The sequence below is a fragment of the Polyodon spathula genome, chromosome 13 (assembly GCF_017654505.1).
Source record: "Polyodon spathula isolate WHYD16114869_AA chromosome 13, ASM1765450v1, whole genome shotgun sequence".
In the NCBI taxonomy this organism is placed as follows: Eukaryota; Metazoa; Chordata; class Actinopteri; order Acipenseriformes; family Polyodontidae; genus Polyodon; species Polyodon spathula.
This window is the reverse complement of record NC_054546.1, coordinates 44,338,692-44,360,530: the sequence shown is the minus strand read 5'-3', so window position 1 is coordinate 44,360,530 and position 21,839 is coordinate 44,338,692. Positions and strand designations below refer to the sequence as shown.

General features: G+C 42.7%; 1 protein-coding gene across 5 annotated transcripts in view; it reads right to left on the bottom strand.

Annotated features, from left to right (window-relative positions):
- LOC121325480 (zinc finger protein 423-like) overlaps nucleotides 1-21,839 on the bottom strand; it is a 104,261-nt gene that overhangs the window by 30,383 nt on the left and 52,039 nt on the right. For 3 of the 5 annotated variants that reach the window (XM_041267987.1, XM_041267988.1, XM_041267990.1), the window contains 2 exons: nucleotides 21,716-21,800; nucleotides 259-381 (listed from right to left, as the gene is read on the bottom strand). In XM_041267987.1, the coding sequence (XP_041123921.1) occupies nucleotides 259-381; nucleotides 21,716-21,800 (208 nt within the window). The remainder of the gene's footprint in view (nucleotides 1-258; nucleotides 382-21,715; nucleotides 21,801-21,839) is intronic. The other 2 variants (XR_005951343.1, XM_041267989.1) reach the window with 1 other exon arrangement.

Sequence of the window (21,839 nt, the reverse complement as noted above, 5' to 3'; positions counted from 1 at the left end):
TATTAGTTAGGAATGAAAGAACGAAGGGAAAGTAACTAACTCCTTTCACAGCCAAGCACTGCTCCCCAGAAAGAAGAAGAGTTGTGAAAAAGCAGTTAGGCAATTCATTTCAGATCACCGGAGGACGTTTCTGGATTGTGTAATTTCCTCTGACATTTCTTAATTAAAAGCTATAATGCTCTGAAAATGACTTGAGAACCAGGAGGCAGCTTTGAGTTTTTCAATGCAGCATTTTCCAAACCTGATTTAATTGAATACCTTTGCTATCGTGATGATCAACCGTACTTCCACCTCCTCTGCCTCCTCGAGCGCAGACCTCATTCCAGAACCACAAACAGCTAGACTCTGGTTTCCACAGCACGAGACAGCATGCAGACAGCACTAGGGATGGGAACAGTATGAAGCTACGCTGATAACTGGAGGCAGTCCAAATCAGAGAATAACAGAATTCCTCAGAAATTGTGGAACAGATATGTTGTATTCTGTAGCGTATTCATAATTATCATAAACAGCTTGCTAAAGTGACCTGACATATATAACCTTACATTTGTATGAGCCGTTATTATAAGGTGCTCCGCAGGACACTGCAGAGATCTACCCTAACCTTTCCACAGTTTTTTTGCATATTTTCCCGCAGATCTGGATTGCCTTGATGACTCTGCGTAAATCAGGGAATTTAAACCCAAACAAAGTGACCTGCAGAGGTACTTGAGGATAAGGTGTGGATTTGCCAGACTGAAGCCCTGTACATTAGACTTGGTTTTGCAGTACAGAAGGGTTCGACTTGGACAGTGTGGTTTTCACGTCTAAGCTTAGTACAGCCAGGAAGAGGTTGATTAAAAGCATGGTTATTATTTAAATTCCACATTCAGGATTAGCTTCTATAACATGACTCTTCCATCAAGGAGGCTGGATTTGGTTCCACATTATTCCATCTGTTCTGAAGCCTGCTTCCTTTCTGCTCCTTGGCTTTGCCAGACATATTGATCTGATTGGCGTTTCAGACACTTCCCAGGTTCTAGTGCATACCAGCCCCGTGGCAGGAGCATTGCATGTCCGAGCCTCATTAGCAAGTTACCAAGAGCCCCTTACATCACCCAGTCGGTGTTCACCTAGCTAGCACATACCGCTGTGTAAAAATAGCAACATGACAAGAACAAAGAAAAAAGGGATGCTGCTGGTTAAAACTACACTTCAAGTCAGCAGGGCTTTTCTTTCTGTTACTGAATATTTCACAGCTTTTGACAAAGTCCAAATACTTGCATGTTTCGTGAACCGTCGCGATGCTGACCATAAAAGGGTTTTAAAAAGAGCCTTTTTTTTTTTTTGTAAAAGTCCCAGCTGGCAAGGACGTAGTTTCCCTGGCTAGAAACGTGCACAGGGAGCACCTCTGTCTCCCCTTCTCTTTATTTCCATAGCTATAGGTACAAATACATTTTCAAATTAATTACAGGAAGAGGGTACTTAACATGTTGGCGAATGTCACGCACACAGGGGGATACTCGGCTTTAACTAGCTCTCATGAGGTGCGTGTGATAAAATAATAATAGTTTTTCCAGGATTCAATGTCATTTATTCTTTGCAAAGGGCAATGAAACCTTGTACAGAGTTACATCAGAGTTGGAGAATAGTTCCCTAAACTTCAGGATAGGAAACTGCCATGTGGTTAATATAGAGTTTGTATGTAAGCATGAAGAAAGCACCAGACATGCAATACATGTGAACAGTGCCCTGGCAAACACTCCAATAAAACTCCAATCAGGGTGGATCTACTATCCAATATCTTGATTGGCACCGGCACTCCCCTGTCTTTCTACTCTTATTGACTAAGAGGTAACTGTATTTTCATAGAAGACAGAACCTGCCCCTCTGCCTGACAAAGTGAAAATCAATACTGGCTTCTAAACTCCAGACCCGAAGACTATGGGTTTGAGATCCTGCCAAACTGTCCCAGCACATGCAGAGAGGTGCAGTGCTGCTGGAGGAGCCAAAATCTTCACCAAGAACCTCTAAAGAGCAGGGGCTGTGTGCAGGCAACTGGACTTCATCCTCTACGGTCACACTTCTTATTGGGTTGTCAGCCAAGGAAATGTAAAAGGCATGGTTTCAAGATAAAACAAAGAAGAGCACGCGCAAACAAAACAGAATAAATAAACACAAAGAATTTAATGAGGTGCAAAATAATCATAACATGAACATATTACTCACACACTTACTTCTCCATAAAAAATAAAAAAAATCAGTTTGAAATTGTCTGTACTTCTTTCAGTGGCAAAGAAGTATGAGCAATGCAGTGCTAGCATGAGCAATGTAGCTGTCTTGGACTTGTCCTGAATTAATCCCAGACTCCCAACACTAACTTCTTCCAGTTTTATCAGAGGAAAAAAGTTACTTAAAGTTGTGTGGGCTTAGCACATTATGTTTTCTGTAATTAAAATAGCATTAGGCTATTTATTTCTTGTCCCTTGTGCCGCTGATTGGGCAATTGGGAGCAGAGAGAAAGAAAAAAACCGGAGCACAATTACACGCCATCAGAAGCAAACATTAACTCCCTAATAGGAACAGAGCAATAAAGCAGTATTATTGTGAGATGATTCGAATGCTTAAACTAACATTTCTCTTACAGAAATTGTAACACAAAGCCAGCCGAGAGTGGGAAACAGAATCACTTTGAGCTCTTTGAGGTGTTTTTTTTTCTTGGTTTCTTTATAAAAGAATCTCGGATTCTCAATTCCTCAGAGGAAAGCAGAAACATTAACAGTTTCCACAGGCCTCCATTAGCAGCTCTAATTTAAATATTGCTTCGTAGGTGAGTTCTAATCTTTTTTCTCCAGAATCCTCCCGATGCGTTTCATCTGTAGAAAGTGCAGTGTGAGAGTCAGTTTGATGGAATGATGTTTAAGTGTGTGTTCCTCCCTGCACGCTGGGGAGCGCTCTGTCCCTCAATGAAGGGGCGGAATGTGTCCAAATGAAATCATATTTTCATTTCCAGATACACTTTGTTCTCTTGTCTGATAAATTGTCTAATCCTCTCCCTTTCCAATATCCTTTAAATAGGATTTAGAAACCTCTACTAACTTTTCAAGGATTGCATCTGCCACTGGCAATGTTTCATTTCAACAGCAGCAACTACCAAGATGCAATTTTTATATATATTTACCTATCGACTGGGCTTCCTAATTCAGTGTGGAAGGTTTTAATGGCGTTGCTAGTCGCTTGTATACTGCACAGAGAGGAATATACATATTGTTGACCACATGTATGGATGGGTCTGTCTACAATATAGTGACTGCACTAATGAAACACTGTATGTAGTACATGCCCATGTGAAACTCTAATGATACCCAGTATCATTAGAACATGCTCATGTTAAAATCACCTACTGTAGCTATGAAGACCACCCTGCTCCTAGTTTAGATATATGGCTTTGCATGCATAGTGATGAGATGTTGGATTCACAACAGTGAACAGTCACTGTAACAGTGAAGCAAAATCCACTGCAGCAAGACCATCACATGCATGATCTGTAATGGACTTCTGACATTAGAATTCCTTTTGACATTAAAATTACAATTCTTTTAATTAGACGGCTTTCGTTTAGGAGAAAAAGCCATATTTAAACATTGAAATATGAAAGTGCATTAAAGCGCCTGTTATGACTGGGCGGTTAAGCGATTCATTATAATTATGCCGTCTTTTTCAAGCCACCGCACCATGTTCAGAACACCAACAGGTTAAAAAAGAAAAAAAATTGAATGGCCTTCAAAATGAACCCGTGTGAGGTGAACAAAGCAAGCTGCGCATCTGTGTTCTGACGTCCTTACTCTTCAACATCACAGGAGCTTCGAATGCAGAGAGGGAGCAGCAGCCTGCTTTTAAAGCAAAGACAATTACAGTCAAAAGCTTAAAGCATTCCCAGCACATCCAAGGCTGCATTATTTAATGTCCAAAGACACCTTGTTGAACATGTAATGAGGAGGCCACGTATTGAGACAAAATACTGCTGTTGGGGAATTATTGATGGGAAAGCAGTTTGTCTGAAGTTTAGGTATGAAACTGATACTGTCAATGTCTGTTAGTCAAGACTGATGGGCAGAAAGGGATCCCATCAAGTCAAAATCTAATTCTAAAGACTTCACCTCTCAATCAGGCAGCTGTGAGCACCAGGGAGGAGAAGGAATGTGCAAATCTGTGAGCTGCATTACATTACACTGAATAAAAGGAAAAGTTATATGAAGACAGACCAGGACATAAATTAACTCTTTCGCCCTTTATTATTCCTGAGTGTCTTCAGATACTGCCAGCTAGCCGGAGAAGCAGCTCAGAATCCCTTTAGCCAACATGCAGTACTGCTGAACAGACCCCATCAGTTCTGACGATTTCTCAACAAGGCTCTCTCTGCATGGATGGTGTTAGACAACTTCTGGCTGCAGCATGGTAAGCTGTACGCAGAATCGAAGCAATAGGTGAATAAGTATAAACTTCAGAAAGCACATCCTGCAGTACCAATGGCACGGTATGTAGCACTGTGTAGCTGGAGAAACTTAAAAGCCTAAAATGAAAAATGTACCTGGATACACACATTTTATTTTCTTGGTAATCTTGTCTGGTAATACAAATACAACACTGTTCCGATCTTGAAAAGCTACACCATTCGCAAAGCATTTCTCAACAGACTGAAGGGATGACTCCAGAGAGGTTTGTACATTTAGCAATGAACCCTGATTTACAGCAAGTTGTTTTTTTTTATTTCTTAGTGTTACATCTTGTAGCGTGTAGTACAAGCATTCTTTTGAACCCTGTTACTCTAACGCAGTGATAACTCATGATAATTATAGGAGTATTTTTTCTGGACTGTGGCAACGTGTGCACTGCATGCTTGTACAAAGAATTAAACTGCACAAACCAGCCGACTGTAGCGTGTGAATCAGGGAGTGTCTGGGGATGCACACAATGAACCTGCATTCTCAATTTGGTTTCTTGCTTGCTTGAGGAAACCCATTTACAAACACAATACCTGAATAATGAAACAATGAAAGGGTGCAGGTTCATCAATAAGAAGAGGTAGAGAGAGGACCCGGCATTTACTTTAATGCAAGCCTCTGCATATCAAGCTACGAACCTGAAGTACGCATCAATACAGTTCTAGTTACATGTTCGTGTCTGGGCAGAACCGCTAGAGCCTGTGCACCCTCTACGAATTGCAACAGAAACAGAACATCAGGCAGAAGATTGTCTCTCTTTTTATTCCTGCTCACATAATTAAGATCAGCTCACCCCTCTCGCTCAATACCACAAATAACAATGATTACATTAGAGCAGGTTCAAGAGAAGCCAGGCACCCAATAGCTCTTTTTGTAGCGAACAGTTCTGCAAGGCTGCACAGCCAGCAACTCCCCCCCACAACTCTCTATAGCATGCCAGCACACCAATAATAAATTAAGATATTCCTGGCTGCATCTGCACAGGGGAAATTAGAGCATTACCTGCTCTCTGCAGCGCACAGGCATCCTAGCCGCACGCACAGCCCATGCTGAGAGACCAGCTGTCTGGGAATGTGTGCTCCGATGGCAGCGCGGGAGCCAGGCGATCTCACAGGAGACTCTCCTCTAATATCCCAACTGCTGCACGGCAGGACCGTTCCCTTCATAGCACAATATTCAAACACCACTTCTTCTTGACGATTTTTCAAACTAGAAAAAGAAACAAAACGGCAAACCAAAGCACACAGCAGGAGGAGCACCCCCTCCTCTTCCCCCTGCTTGGAGATCGCTGCCACCATGTCTTTGTTTGTTTCAAACCCAGTGTTGAGGGAAAGGAACCTTCTTGCACAGCCAGTGTTAAGCAGGATCTCCATACTGCTAACTCCAGATATTGTTTTTATTTTAGACCAGCATTGCTTTCCTGTAACAAAACACAGCATTCACAGACAACCTTGTAGGCAGCAACACTGAATTCCATTCGTCTCCAGAAGAGAGAGCAGCCCCACGGGAAGCAAGAGAAGTGTTCTCTTAGCCGAAGTGTTCTCTAAGACAGAGTTAGCCATCAGACACAACATGAATCAATAAATAAGTATTCTTTACTTGTCATGACGCATGTGCATCAACATATGAAATGAACAGAACAAGTAAGAGCAAAGCAATAGGGAAGTGTATGTTAATAAACTATAATAATAAAGTAACAAACTAATGTTAATAAACTGTCAAACTAATTTAACACAGCACCCCTACACATGTTTAAAAAATGCAGCAGCAGCTCTAGATTCATTATGAGTACCTGTACAGGAGCAATATTCACGACACACACAAAATGAATCAACAGAATGGTGAAGCAACTCACCAGAACAGCAAACATCAAATTGCTCGGTGACTTGTGTCTGATTCAGGTTTTTTTTCCGGAGCTTGAACAATTTCCAGCTTTTTGTAGCAAGAGAAACAGCGGCTCGTTGTGTCATTTGTTTACCTTTTTGTAACGATGAGGTGCGCTCGTGAAAATCAGAATACAAAACAAGACAATGATATGACAGCGGTTCTCAAAAGATTTAATAAACCTACCAGTGTGCCTCAAGACACTCTTGCATGACAAGTCACATTTGAAAATATTGAATAAACCATTTGAATTTAAGTTTGATGATGAGTTATCAGGTTACAAAACAGTCCTGGTGTTCTTTTAAGCAAAGTTCCTGTTCTTTTAAGCTGAACATTTACAATGGGAAGAATCGATTTCATCTCAAAGGTGTTCTCTTAGGTGAAGTGGTCTAAGGAGGTATTCCTATACTACAGACTACTGTATCCATTTATAGGAGACAGTACTCAAGCTGCTTACAAGAGTAAGATGTCCTCATTAAAATGTCCTTTAGCGTGGCTCCTAAACCTACATGGCTAGAAAGACAGTCGCCAGCTTTAACCACTGAGCCACACATCCTCCTGCACAACCCTACAAACATAGCGTGGATGCAGAACAGAAAAGAAGAAAAGAATGAATTCCGGGAGAAGCACAACACCCACAGCTTGAAGTCAGTGCAACAATTTCAATTGTGCAAAAAAATGTAGCAACTGTAACAAGTGTTAATAAATGCACCCAGCCATGCGCAACAGTAAATAATGAAGCAGCAATTAAAACGAACTACTGTGACATGTCCTGCTTTTAAAATAACTAATCATGAAAAAATAAAACAGGTGCATTTTTTTTTTAAAGAAATACAGTTGCAACATAAAAGCTAAAGAAAGCCTGTGTTTTTGCTTAATTTTGACTATAGAGCAGGTTTAGCAATTGTAGGGACACGCAGTACACAGGCAGGCTCAGAGGAGAGGAGAGGAGAGGAGAGGAGAGGAGGTCCAGTTCTTTTGCACTGTCGTTTAGACGCTCGCTTGCGGTGCGCCGGTTCACGCCCAGCCTCCACCCTGTTACACAAACAGGAAAACATCTATAATGTGTTTACATGAAGCTGAAAATGCCCTCAACCGAAGTGCTAGCCTGGGGTGTATACGATGTACAATGGTAGACACCTCCTCACAATCAGATTGGACAGTTCCACATGGCCGCTCCTAAAGGAGACACATGGGCCCCAACAATGAATTTCTGTAGCAACACAGATCTACAGGGAGACTAACGTCTGACGCTCAGAACTAAAGGAAAAGGAAAAAGGGGAACGCTACCCGTTTAATGGAAACGAAGGAAAACCAGGTTAATCTAGACAACTAGTCCAACACTCCTCCGCTCAAGAGAAAATCTACAACGTTAAGTACTGATCAAAGAATCTCTTTTAAATACCCAAATCCCTGCAAAGATCTCATGTCTGGCTGGGTATGTTTTGCTGTGCATTAACACAATCAGCAGAGCACTTCTTTGATTTTTTTTATTTTATTTTTTTTATCTGGCTATCAGAAGCTGCTGAATATATGCTTCATAGTTTCAGAGAACCCTTTTGTTCTTCGGGGGATGATCAGCTGGTTCTGTGGCGAGGGGGGCTGAGCAGGAAGGGAAATCACAGGCTCCTCAGATTCAAGAAGTCAAATTACCTCTGAGCCGTGGCACGGCTGAGAATTTACATGCAAAAATACATACAGGCAGCACTGCACAACATCTCTACTGTTAGGACTTTTAATGAAGCCCCAGTTGCGATGACACTGGAGCGGGGAGAGCTAAGGTGGGATAATTACTTGGCTCCCTCACAGCTGAGTTTCACAGATGCATTATTAACCACCATAGCAAGCGCCGAAAACGTAGGTGGGATTTGCAGACCCCGGCATCCGCCATTAGCAGATTGGCGCATTCACAAATGAGTGTTTTCACAAAAACCTGGGAAGGATGTGAAATTCCAACAAATTCTTGTGCAAGCTAAAAAGAAAAAAAAAAAGTTCAGACTGCCATGACCGGATATGTCACCTCTCCCGGCACAGAGCGCTCTGAGTGGGGCACCATGGGAAATTACCCAATCGAAATGCATTGATTTTCTGCAGAAAATACAGACAGTACTCCTTATGGGGAACTAAGGAGTAGAAAGTAACAACCTTATTTTTTCTTCTCCTGCTTCCCTTCCCTCCCTGTCTCCTAATGATCAGCACACAAATAAACCAAGCAAAGCCTTCAAACGGTACGTCCGATTTCTATAGTAATTCTGTGTAACCAAACAAGCAATACACTTGTGTAGTGTAGGATCGTAGCTCCATGTAAACGATTGTTCTGTTTTCATGAAGATAATGTTCACAAGCCAGGGTGGGCTGCACAGCGTCGTCAGGAAATATGACCCCCTTCTCAGTGGGCTTTTTAAATCATAAATAAAGAGAGCACCCTAACAGAATGGACGCAGTAACACTGCAGTGGCCAATCCCTTTTGTGATAGCACTCCAGTGTACTGCTTTTCTGTTACTGTGACCTGTAACATGCTGCAGCATACAGACCCTAACTGTATTGTAGTAATGCTGCACGTGCACTGCAGCGTTGTGCAAGAATCTTCACTCACAGTCTCTCCTCTCTCTGGTGCTAAACGATCAATTTCAAGGTGACCCTTTCCGCATTACCCCAAGTGTTTCCACATGCACACAGAACCCACAGTCTCCCAGTAATTAACACCACAGCTTAATGAAGTCCAGCTGCTAGCAAGGCAAGCTGAAGCAATGCCAAGCCCAGACAACTCCACTTGGAAGCTGCCTGCTGGAGGCATGTGGCCGTAATGCCATCCTTTTCACTTCCTTCATCGTCCACATGCAGTTTAAGGGAATAGCTGGAGCAGATTGCAAGCTGCAGTCTCCTTGAATACAGCACATTAGGCATGTTGAAATAGCATGGCAGTGTAGCGAGTTTCTACAAGATCTCAATGAGTACAAGGAGTGTACACTTACAGCTGTGCTTAGAATACTAGCAATGATATACTGAGCTGTATACTTACTACAGTAGCTTTTCATTGAAGCATTTCCAACAATACAGTTACCATAAGTCAGTAAAAATATGCAAATATTATAAATAACATTTAAAAATCATACATAGACAAAGACAATTAATTAACCGATCTTATGCATGCTATTTATTAACCATGTCTGCTCTCTTTGTACTATGAGTTAAACAAAGGAAACAAGTTCTATTGCTTTTCTAATGTTTTTCATTATTTAAAATCAGAACAACTCCATTAAAAGGAGACGGGGGCACAGCCTGTGGAGTCAGCTCCTCCATCCTGAACTAGGAGGGGTTCGGCACACAGAGGTCAAGTGGCCTGAGTGACCGAGCTCTCTCTGCCCTTAGCATTACTGACAATGCCACCCTAACACTCACACAGGGAAGCACAAGCACCACTCCATCACACTCAGTCCTTTACTAAACCCTAACACTCACACAGGGAAGCACAAGCACCACTACATCACACTCAGTCCTTTACTAAACCCTAACACTCACACAGGGAAGCACAAGCACCACTCCATCACACTCAGTCCTTTACTAAACCCTAACACTCACACAGGGAAGCACAAGCACCACTCCATCACACTCAGTCCTTTACTAAACCCTAACACTCACACAGGGAAGCACAAGCATCACACTCAGTCCTTTACTAAACCCTAACACTCACACAGGGAAGCACAAGCACCACTCCATCACACTCAGTCCTTTACTAAACCCTAACACTCACACAGGGAAGCACAAGCACCACTCCATCACACTCAGTCCTTTACTAAACCCTAACACTCACACAGGGAAGCACAAGCACCACTCCATCACACTCAGTCCTTTACTAAACCCTAACACTCACACAGGGAAGCACAAGCACCACTCCATCACACTCAGTCCTTTACTAAACCCTAACACTCACACAGGGAAGCACAAGCACCACTACATCACACTCAGTCCTTTACTAAACCCTAACACTCACACAGGGAAGCACAAGCACCACTCCATCACACTCAGTCCTTTACTAAACCCTAACACTCACACAGGGAAGCACAAGCACCACTCCATCACACTCAGTCCTTTACTAAACCCTAACACTCACACAGGGAAGCACAAGCACCACTACATCACACTCAGTCCTTTACTAAACCCTAACACTCACACAGGGAAGCACAAGCACCACTACATCACACTCAGTCCTTTATAAAAAAGCCCCAAACATCCGGATAGACATTTATTTATTGTTTTCATATTTTCAAAACATTGTCTAGATTATAAATTAACTTAAAACCAGAGGAAAGACTGAAAGTATAACAGTATTATCAATATTGTTACCCGACAGCAACAAGAAAAGACGAACCAAAGGGTTTTCCCCCAGAAACACACACACACACACACACACACACACACACACACACGCACAGTGTTGTCTTTTTCACATTCTGTTCCCACATCTTTGAGGGAGCTCCCCTGAATGCACTTGGTATAGATCTCCAAACAGCTTGTAATTACTTTTAATAAACAGCATAAGAAATAACCCAAGCGCAAACAGATAACAATGAGATCTCCAGAGGATTTAATGCCACCGAGCCTTGCAAACAAACATTGACAAGATGTCTGCATTTTATTTGTTTATTTGTATTAAATGTGTGCAGCGCTCCAGACAGTCTGACCCCCATTCCCCTCGTCCTGCCCCAGTGTTAACGGTCAGCGCGCCTGGACAGCCAGCCTGGGAGGCTGAAGACCTCTGCTCTATAAGTGAATGCCAGTGGAAGTCATTTGTATCTCTCTGCTTTGCAGTCCAGAGGGTTTTAAACCTCAAGGACTGCCTCAGCCAATCCAGTTCTGGGTACCTGTCATTGTCCTACAGCACGGGACGTGCCACCAGATCCGAACAGATGTTTTTAAACTCATGTTGGCGCAGTGGCTTAGTTTAAAACCCTGATGCAATCCCACACACACGTAGACACGCACAAGTACAGGCAGACACGCACATGCACACACAGACACACACGCAGACACACACGCACACATGCACATGCACACACAGACACACAGACAGACATGCACACACAGACACACACGCGCGCACACGCAGACACACACGCAGAAATGCACATGCACACAGACACACACACACGCACTCACAGACGCAGAAATGCACATGCACACAGACACACACACACACGCACGCACACGCAGACACACACACACACATGCAGACATGCACATACACACATAGACACACACACACACGCAGATACGCACATGCATGCACACATAAAGTCTTTGTACACAAATCAGTTTTTCAGTTCATCAAAGCAACATCGCAGGTTGATTTCTATCATTCAATAGCACAGTGGCACTGCACATGGCTCGGGCTAAACCCAAAGCCAGCAGCTAAACAGGATTTCAATTCTGTTCTTTATAGAGATCTTCCATTTACAAAAGTGCCTTTTTACAAACATGGTCTCCCCTCCCACCTCAACTCCTCGCAGACACGCTGCCTCATCCCAGCCTGTCCAAGCAGGGGAAAGCTAAGGTGAGTACCCCATCACTCTCCAAGGGTGAGTATGCAGTGCAGAGTGGATCCAGCACTACTCCTCGTCACTCTCTAAGGGGGAGTATGCAGTGCAGAGTGGACCCAGCACTACTCCTCGTCACTCTCTAAGGGGAGTATGCAGTGCAGAGTGGATCCAGCACTACTCCTCGTCACTCTCTAAGGGGGAGTATGCAGTGCAGAGTGGATTCAGCACTACTCCTCGTCACCCTCTAAGGGGGAGTATGCAGTGCAGAGTGGATCCAGCACTAGTCCTCGTCACTCTCTAAGGGGGAGTATGCAGTGCAGAGTGGATCCAGCACTACTCCCCACCGCTCTCCTAAACCCCTCCTAATCACTTTGCTTGGCTGGTAACAGGTGCTGAGAAGCGGCAGCAATGAGTAGGTGGACATCATAAACAGCAGGAAGGCTAACAAGTCATCTGCTATACAACAACAATATGCAGTTTCCTGACTCACCCATTTCACAGTGAGTTTTATTGAATACCAAATCCCATAAATATAAAAAATAATGAGACATTTTAGCAAATAAAAAAATTAAGTTTTTCAACTTTTCCACATGCATGAAAAACTCCAAAGTGATTAGCAAAGCATCTTCCCAGCGTGTGCCCCTACTGAGATTGTATCTCTGATCCTAGACTGCAACATGTGCCCCTACTGAGACTATCAATTCCACCATGCTTCCCTAAGCAATATCTTGGCACAGTTCCTCATATACAGTACATGTGACTGCAGTTAATCTGAACTATTACGTTTATCTACCGAACTGACAGTACCTCAATATCTTTAAACATTGTAGCACCAGCATCCTCTTGCTGTGCTCCCTAAAATAAATACAGCCTTTAGAACAGGCCCTGCTTGTGAATTCTTACCAACAGCATTCCTTCAGACCCAAAAGTGGACTTTGATTTGTCTGCAAATGTCTCCATATTTTAGGGTCTCTGTGTGACATAAAGAGACGACAGCGAAGCTCGAGCTCCAGCGCTCATAGCGCTGGCCTGGGCCTCAGCATGGTATGCAATATTGCTTTTCAAAGACAACAGCATTTTATTTCTTAATCCAACACTTATTGAGATACCAGTGTGTAACACAAACCTTGCAGCTGCAGACTTTCTCTTAGACACGTCCGAGAGGGCAGGGTAAAAACAGAAGGCAGTGTACAGTTAGTTTACATTTTGTCCACGGAAGCAACACTGTTCAAGGGCCACACATACCTGGAGGGCCTGAATTTGTTGGGAATTTCTGTATCCGACAAACCCTTTTTAAAATAAAAAGCACAGGAATGGAATAAACAATTTTTTTTTTTTTAAAAGCATTCAAACCATTAGCAATGTGAATATTTCTAGAATGTTTTGCGCTGGTTTGCACGACAGTGGCTGCTTGCATTAAACCCATTCATTACTACATTCAGTTATGGAATGGTATTCACTTCTGAGCATTCAATTGGTTTCTCCAACACCTTTAAACTAAGGAAAAACTTCACTTCACCTTGTCATGACTTACTGCATGACAAGCAATGGAAGCATCATTCTACTGCACAATACTAGTCTGCAGCGTTTGCTCTAGAACAGTTTTAAAAGGACTTAATTTTAGTGGACTGACAAGGTCATGCAATTGCAAGACTGACAAATCCAAACAGAATATTTACTTCTGGTACAGAAAGAAGATCAGTTAGAGCAAGGCTGGTTCACCCAACATCAGCTGGATGTGTTTTGCATATTGCTGTTGAGTCTGGTCCTGAAAAAGCGAGTTCCACACATTTCCCACACAATAACGTGCTGACCCGACCCCTCCATGCACTGTGGAATTGCACTGCAAGAACCCAACTCCCACCACCACCTCCCCCACAAACAGGGCTGGCATCGTCCAGCTTGAGTACAAGCAAAAAGCAACGGCAGTAAAGGATCGTTTAGGGAAGCAAGCATGTGGGAGACATGCTATATAGAAAGACTGGAGAAAGAAACATGAGACCCCCAGAGCTATACAGTCCATCCAAAAGGGGTTTTAGCATGCATTCTCAACATGCACAAGTATAGGGGCAAGTGTTCACTGTAAACCGCTGCTTTTGCTTCCAGTTGATATTGCCTTTCATCTTGGTATGCTCTGGCTCTTTTCCAGTTGTTTGCCACTGTTCTCTTGAACTCTATCCAGGTCGTCCCCCCCCCACCCCCCCACACACACACATCTTAGAACCCCTCAACAAAAAACTGCACACAGATGAAAACAATATCTACAGATATAGAAGCCTGCAGTAGATGATAAACAGGTTCTAAAATGAAAATCTAAATGAAAAACAGATTGTGATTAAATACACAGCGGGGACTGTGCTACCCAAGGGTGCCCTGAACCGTTCAGAGAGCTGCACTAAGTAATGGTCACCAGTGGTTCTGACTGAGCAAGCATTTTGCCTTGCTAAAAATAACCAGAATGGTTAACCTTAGGGAGTTTTCATTTCTTAAGCTCGTTGTAGTCATCTAAACTGCATGCAGACAAAAAACCAGAGGCAGCCAGTGCTGAAGTACTGTACGCACTCATTTTACAACAAGGCGCCCTCTCCTCACATTAATCAGGGTTTCGAACAAGACGACACATTCACGCTCTCTCACAAAGAGGAATGCGCCGCCGGTCTGAGTTTCCTTACAGTATCTACGAACAGGGTCACCATGGGGGGGGTTTAAATGGCTTCTGAAAATCTAAACACACGTGACGTCAAGGAACTGCAGCACACGAAAAAAACACTTTGTTGCAATGGTGGTTTAATTTACTAAAAGGCAAAACAGTTGAGAATTCATCAAGTTATAATTAATGACACCAAATACAATAGGAAACGACTGCAGCGTTATTTGTATAAATCACTTGCGAACCCGAACTGGTGAAGAAAATCTTTGTGCTCTACAAGTGGGCTCTCAGTCCCTCCCAATAGTAATTGTATCTGAGTGCTGCTCCACCTTATGTGTGCCGATGAATTGCAATAAAAGTGCAATACCCAAAAGGCTTGTGACACCTTCTGTAGCGAAATATCACTTTACTGTTATTAAAAATAACAAACACACACACACTCTGAGACACACAATGTCAGACTTTCTGGCAAAAATAAGAGACGCATATAAAAGCAAACCGCAGGCGACAGAAAAAGTGCATTTATACTCTGCACAGAATGCAGATATTTTATTGCTTTTTAATGCAATTTGACAAAAGTTATTGTTCCACTCGCATAAAGAGAAATGATATGTGGAATACAGAGCAATGACATGCCAAGCTGCAGAACAGGCTCCTCCTGCACTGCAACAATCTGTTTATTATGAGTTTCTTTCCTCCTTGTGTAATTCTGTGGGCTGTTCTTAAAATATTCACACAGAAAGGTGCCGCATCTCTAATGGAAAGAAAGGGACGGTGCTGCTTCAAATTACTGGGATCACACTGCGCCCCTGCTAAAACTGGCAGGGGTGCAATCTTCCACCACAAATTATCTAGGATAAAAAATAAAAAAAACACACCCAGCAACAGTAATTTTCTAAGAGCCCTTTGATGCTTAAAAAAAATAAATAAATAAAAAAAAAATTAAATAAAAAAAGTTTTGGACTGTCTTTAGATTTTATGACAGAATATAATTGCAAACATTAATATTATCAATATTCATCAGAGCAATGTGTTGTGCATTAGTATCAGTATAATGACAATGGTTAACAACGCGAGTTTACTGCATCTATCACCTAATCGCGGTTCATGTATATATTGTGTTTGCAGGTACAGTGCCAGATAGATGCATCTGCAGGTGTGTATGTAGCCAGGGTGCTTTTCCTGCTTCTCTGGGCTTTCCAAAATTGGGGAGGAAATGAGAAAATATTTGCCAATTCCAAATGGGGGGGGGGGGATATTTTGTCCCATCCGACTGAGTCAATTCAGTTCAAAGTTTAGCTTCTTCTCCTTGCAGGTCAGTGCAGGAGCAGCTGGCTTTATCCAAGGTCAGAGTTTTAGCTGTCATGAGACTCATGGTCAAGAATTAAGATCCTGAACAAAAAACTCCCCTTCATTCCAACCTGGATCTCCAGTGGAATTATCTTGAGGTTCTAGCCTGTGCCCCCCCTGTCTCTTGGATCTCCAGCAGAATTATCTCGAGGTTCTAGCCTGTGCTCCCCCTGGTTCTTGGATCTCCAGCAGAATTATCTCGAGGTTCTAGCCTGTGCTCCCCCTGGCTCTTGGATCTCCAGCAGAATTATCTCGCGGTTCTAGCCTGTGCTCCTTCTGGCTCTTGGATCTCCAGCAGAATTATCTCGAGGTTCTAGCCTGTGCTCCCCCTGGCTCTTGGATCTCCAGCAGAATTATCTCGAGGTTCTAGCCAGTGCTCCTTCTGGCTCTTGGATCTCCAGCAGAATTATCTCGAGGTTCTAGCCTGTGCTCCCCCTGGCTCTTGGATCTCCAGCAGAATTATCTCGAGGTTCTAGCCAGTGCTCCTGTGCTCCCCCTGGCTCTTGGATCTCCAGCAGAATTATCTCGAGGTTCTAGCCTGTGCTCCCCCTGGCTCTTGGATCTCCAGCAGAATTATCTCGAGGTTCTAGCCTGTGCTCCCCCTGGCTCTTGGATCTCCAGCAGAATTATCTCGAGGTTCTAGCCAGTGCTCCTTCTGGCTCTTGGATCTCCAGCAGAATTATCTTGAGGTTCTAGCCAGTGCTCCTTCTGGCTCTTGTCTAGTAGCTGTAGATTTTAAGATTCTGAAAATCCAGGGGAAGTCTTTGTTTTACAGTGGACAAGCTAACACTGATTGCTACTGCAAAACAAGGAAAAAAGCTCAGCACTCAGCCCTCATTTCACAGGGGTCTGAATCACTTATTGCCAGACTACCAGCTTTTCAAATGGCCAACATGCAGGCGTTTATCTGTCGAGGCTGTAGCACAATGAAAGAAGACAGCGTTAGTTCATTTTGCTTCAGACTCAAGACGACAGGACAGCTAAAAACATTCCTATGCTATCTCTCAGTGACGGTCCTTGTTTGCAGGAATAAAATGGATGTAAAACAAAGACAGAGTCTAAATAATGTTTGTGAGAGTTGATAGCCTAGTTCCTAAGTCGGGTTCCTTCGCAAGAAATTCATCTTGATAGACTTGCAAGTTTAACTCTAGTTTGTTAAACTCATGCTTCAGGCTACGTTAGCATATATGCCTGTCAAACCCATCTCTAAAAACCTTTTCACTTCATCAGCGCAGCACAGGGAAAACTAAAACAGAAACAAAAGGCTGACAGATCGCTGGCTGTTTGCATTTTAAAATGTCTGTTTAAACAAGGCTCATGTTACTTTCAAGATCTGAGACTTAACTTATGTACAAGCATCTGCTTCTGAGTGAGTGTGTGTGTGAGTGTGTATGAGAGCGTGTGCGCGAGTGTGAGTGTGAGAGTGTGTGAGCGAGTGTGAGGGGGATAAACGATGACAGATTCATATCTGGTTTAGAGGCCGGCATAAGGGTTTACAGGGTTGTACAGGCACTGAACAACGTCCTCTTCTGTTATGAACCAACTAAACGTCAGCGCAAGTCAAGCACCGACCGTCCCTCCCTCGTATTAGCATGTCCTCAACAGCTTGGAGGATTCAGCTTTTTTAACATTGGAGAACAACATTGTTAGCAGCTCTAGCTCACATTACATGGCAAACAGAAAACACCCCCCCTCTGGCCAATACAGTTCCGCTGCCAAAGAAGTAACGGCAAACACACAGGGGATTGCATTCATCATCACCACTGGCAATCTGCTACAGTAGCAAGCTGACGGAATGCAAAATCATAAACAGCTGCGTGGGCAGGGTAAAGGGGAGAGTGGAGATGGCAGAGAAGGGAGAGAGGGGAGGGGCGGAACTGTCTCTCTGTCCCTCCAAGAGCCCACCAGGTGCACAGCAGTCTGTCGAGCCCAGTCACCAGTAGGGTGGAACTTTCTGGCTGCTGGAAAGCGAGAATGCCACAAGGGAGCCAAAGTGACCACTAGCCGAAGGCAACCCGGGCAGATATCAGCTCAAAACAAGACCTCGGATGCAATTTAACAAAATGTGAGTTACACTGACACTAAAACGAACTCTCTTCTGTTGTTTTACAATTGCTGCACAGTGTCTTTAGGAGACTCATGAAGAGGGAAGGGTAATGAGAATGCAGAGCAGACTCTGTGTGCCCAAATCACCAGCGATTGCTCCTCTGAAAAGATAGCACTTGTTTTTAATTTTTTTCTAGGAGGTATCTTACAGAATAACTTGGGGTGGATGAACTCATGCGACACTTGATGCAAACTTTCCAGTGTAGTAAAAGCCTGCTTGCACACAATGCTTTCCAGTGTAGTAAAAGCCTGCTTGCACACAATGCTTTCCAGTGTAGTAAAAGCCTGCTTGCACACAATGCTTTCCAGTGTAGTAAAAGCCTGCTTGCACACAATGCTTTCCAGTGTAGTAAAAGCCTGCTAGCACACAATGCTTTCCAGTGTAGTAAAAGCCTGCTTGCACACAATGCTTTCCAGTGTAGTAAGCCTGCTTGCACACAATGCTTTCCAGTGTAGTAAAAGCCTGCTTGCACACAATGCTTTCCAGTGTAGTAAAAGCCTGCTTGCACACAATGCTTTCCAGTGTAGTAAAATCCTGCTTGCACACAATGCTTTCCAGTGTAGTAAAAGCCTGCTAGCACACAATGCTTTCCAGTGTAGTAAAAGCCTGCTTGCACACAATGCTTTCCAGTGTAGTAAGCCTGCTTGCACACAATGCTTTCCAGTGTAGTAAAAGCCTGCTAGCACACAATGCTTTCCAGTGTAGTAAAAGCCTGCTTGCACACAATGCTTTCCAGTGTAGTAAAAGCCTGCTTGCACACAATGCTTTCCAGTGTAGTAAAAGCCTGCTTGCACACAATGCTTTCCAGTGTAGTAAAAGCCTGCTTGCACACAATGCTTTCCAGTGTAGTAAAAGCCTGCTTGCACACAATGCTTTCCAGTGTAGTAAAAGCCTGCTTGCACACAATGCTTTCCAGTGTAGTAAAAGCCTGCTAGCACACAATGCTTTCCAGTGTAGTAAGCCTGCCTGCATACAATGCTTTCCAGTGTAGTAAAAGCCTGTGTCACAAATGACACACAAACAATAATGCATGTCAAAGCAGGTGAGCTCTTGGCAGTGTTTACTTATTAAACCATGCACAGGGCTTGCTAGTCAAGCACTGCCAGTGGGCATGATGCTGGAGATGGGTATGATACATTTCAACCTCATTGCCTCCTGCTCAACAGGCTGCACAGGTTATTCTACATCAGGACTAGAAACCATTATGTGTGTTTCCTATACTCCTTTTGAGTCCAAGGCAGCTGGTATTTACTTCAGGTTTTATATACACAGTATGTACATCCGTAAAAAAAAAAAATCAAAACAAAACATAACTAGCTTTGTTTATAGCACAACTTTTCCTTTTTTAAATGCTGAGGGCTTGCGTTCGACTCAGAATGCGCACTTTCTGTTTTTCAAGGTTAATGATGTGACAGGTAAGAAAATAAACAATAATAATAATAATAATAATAATAATAATAATAATAATAATAATAAATGTAACAAGGTAAAAGAAAACTCCTGACGGATGCCAGCGAGAGATAGCGGTTTGGGCTCCGGGTGGCATCGTCGGGAGGCAGTTGTTAGCAGATGCAGGAAGGCTGTGAATTGATTGAGATGCAGTGCCAGGCTAGTGTTAACGAGGGGTGGGGGTATCACACCTTGACAATCACTGTCAAAACTCAAACTAGTGCTGCAGCAAAGGTGTTTTATCAACAGCTCTGGCACATGAATAAATAGAAAAATATCAGGAAGACATTGAAACAAGTGCAATCACAACTGAAGTAGGTGTTTGTGGGCTGGGGGGTGTCGAGACAAACTGCAAGATCCTTTCCCATCATCATGCACATGAAAACTGTGATGAAAGCCAAATATGAACATGTACAAAAAGATTAGGAATGTTGTCATAGCATCTGCAAAGGAGCAGTGAAGAAAACTGAACAGCGATTCCCCAAGCTGCCAAACGTCTGAATGAAAAACGGAATTATTAAAACCATTAAAAAATATATTTAAATGAGTTATGAATATACTTCACCTGATTATATGGATGACAAACAGCGCTTTGAAATATAACCCATAAAGCTTAACATCATTCACATTCCTAGCTCTTAGTTATATCAACCCTCTCGTGATGTTGGAGTGAAGCACAGCCCCAAACCATGTATTAAAATTGATTTACATTGTAGCTCAAATATTTTTTTTTTAATGATTTTTAATACTTTTGATTTAAGAGGTCCAAGAACTGATTTGTATTTTTTCTTAATAATAATTGCTACTAACAAAATTACAAATTTTAATCCAACAAAACAGTATAGGAGAATGCAAGTTCAGCAGTGTTTATGTTATTATTATTATTATTATTATTATTATTATTATTATTATACAACAGTCAGAATTAAAAAGTAATCACTTAAATAATATGTTATAATTTAAGTTGATAAAAATTGAAAGTTTAAAAAAAAAAAGTTTTCAGTCGTGCTTTAAAAATACCAACATTTCCCGAATTCTTAATTTCAAGGGGGAAGAGCTTTCCAGAGCCTCGGTGTGGAACTGCAAAATGCCCGCTCACCCACAGAGCAGAGCCTGGTTATAGAGGCTCTTCGCACAGTCCACAGGCTGCAGATCGCAAGTTACTCACAGGAATATAGCTCGTTACAAGATCTGACATGTAACTTGGAGCCAGACCTTTCAAGGCTTTATATGTCAACAATAAAATTTTAAAATCAACCCTCCTCGTAACAGGCAGCCAGTGCAATAATAATAATAACCCACAACAGGTGTTACATGTTCACAGGTTTTAGTTAAATTCTAGCTGCGGAAATCTGTACATACTGTAGCCTACTGAGAGCATTGTGTGATGCACCCAGAAGCAAGGCATTGCAGTAATGAAGTGAAGAAGAGATAAAGGCACGTACTAGCTTCTCCACATCAGTGAGAGAAATTGGGTTGCAGTTGAGCAATGTTAGGCAACATTGGCACCTTTGTGACATTCCGCACACGAGACTCAAAAGGTTAACCAGGCTCAGAATCAGATAAAGCAGATGGTGAACAGAGTTGTCAAAGAATTTGGCTTTTGCACCCACAACCACTGCATTATACTGTAAGCAGAGACTGCAAAACAACAGGCTCCCAGTGGTGAGGAAACAACTACAGCAAATGTTGGTTTTGTTCATTCACTGCATGTGTTTAATGTTTAAAATTTTCAAAGAAGCACTTCTGTAAAATTCTTTCAAAAAAATAAAATAAAAAAAATGAATTTAAAAACAGTGGAAGAACCGTGATGTCATTATAAACAGGGGAAGAACCGTGATGTCATTTAAAACAGGGGAAGAGGGCACACATTGGGTTCCAAACTGATGGCAAGGCCTGGAGCCCCAAGGGTTAAAACAACCCTTTTAAACTCGATCATGTTACTCAGTAATATCCAATATAGTTCTTTAGGAAAACAAGCCAGGAGTGGGCTCCAGCAGTCTATAATTGCACACACCACAAGAATGCTGGAAAAGAATTGAAATCTGCCAAGACGTATCTTCATTCAACGAACACGAGCAATCCAGACCTGCCCTGCCCTGCCCTGCTTTGCAGAAGCCTGATCAGAAATGACTGGTATTACTAAATACAAAGGGAATGGCACATCTGCTACTTTGAGTCTACAAAGTAGACCCGCGGAGATGAACGAGTTGAAATCAACAGAAGAACAGGAAGTGAGCGCGTACTCACCGATCATGTGATTGGCCACGTGGATCTGGATCTCTCGCTCCGTCTCAAAGGTCATCTGGCACTTAATGCACTGGTATGTCTTTTTCTGTCAAACACATTCAAATCAAGTGTTAAACACATTCAA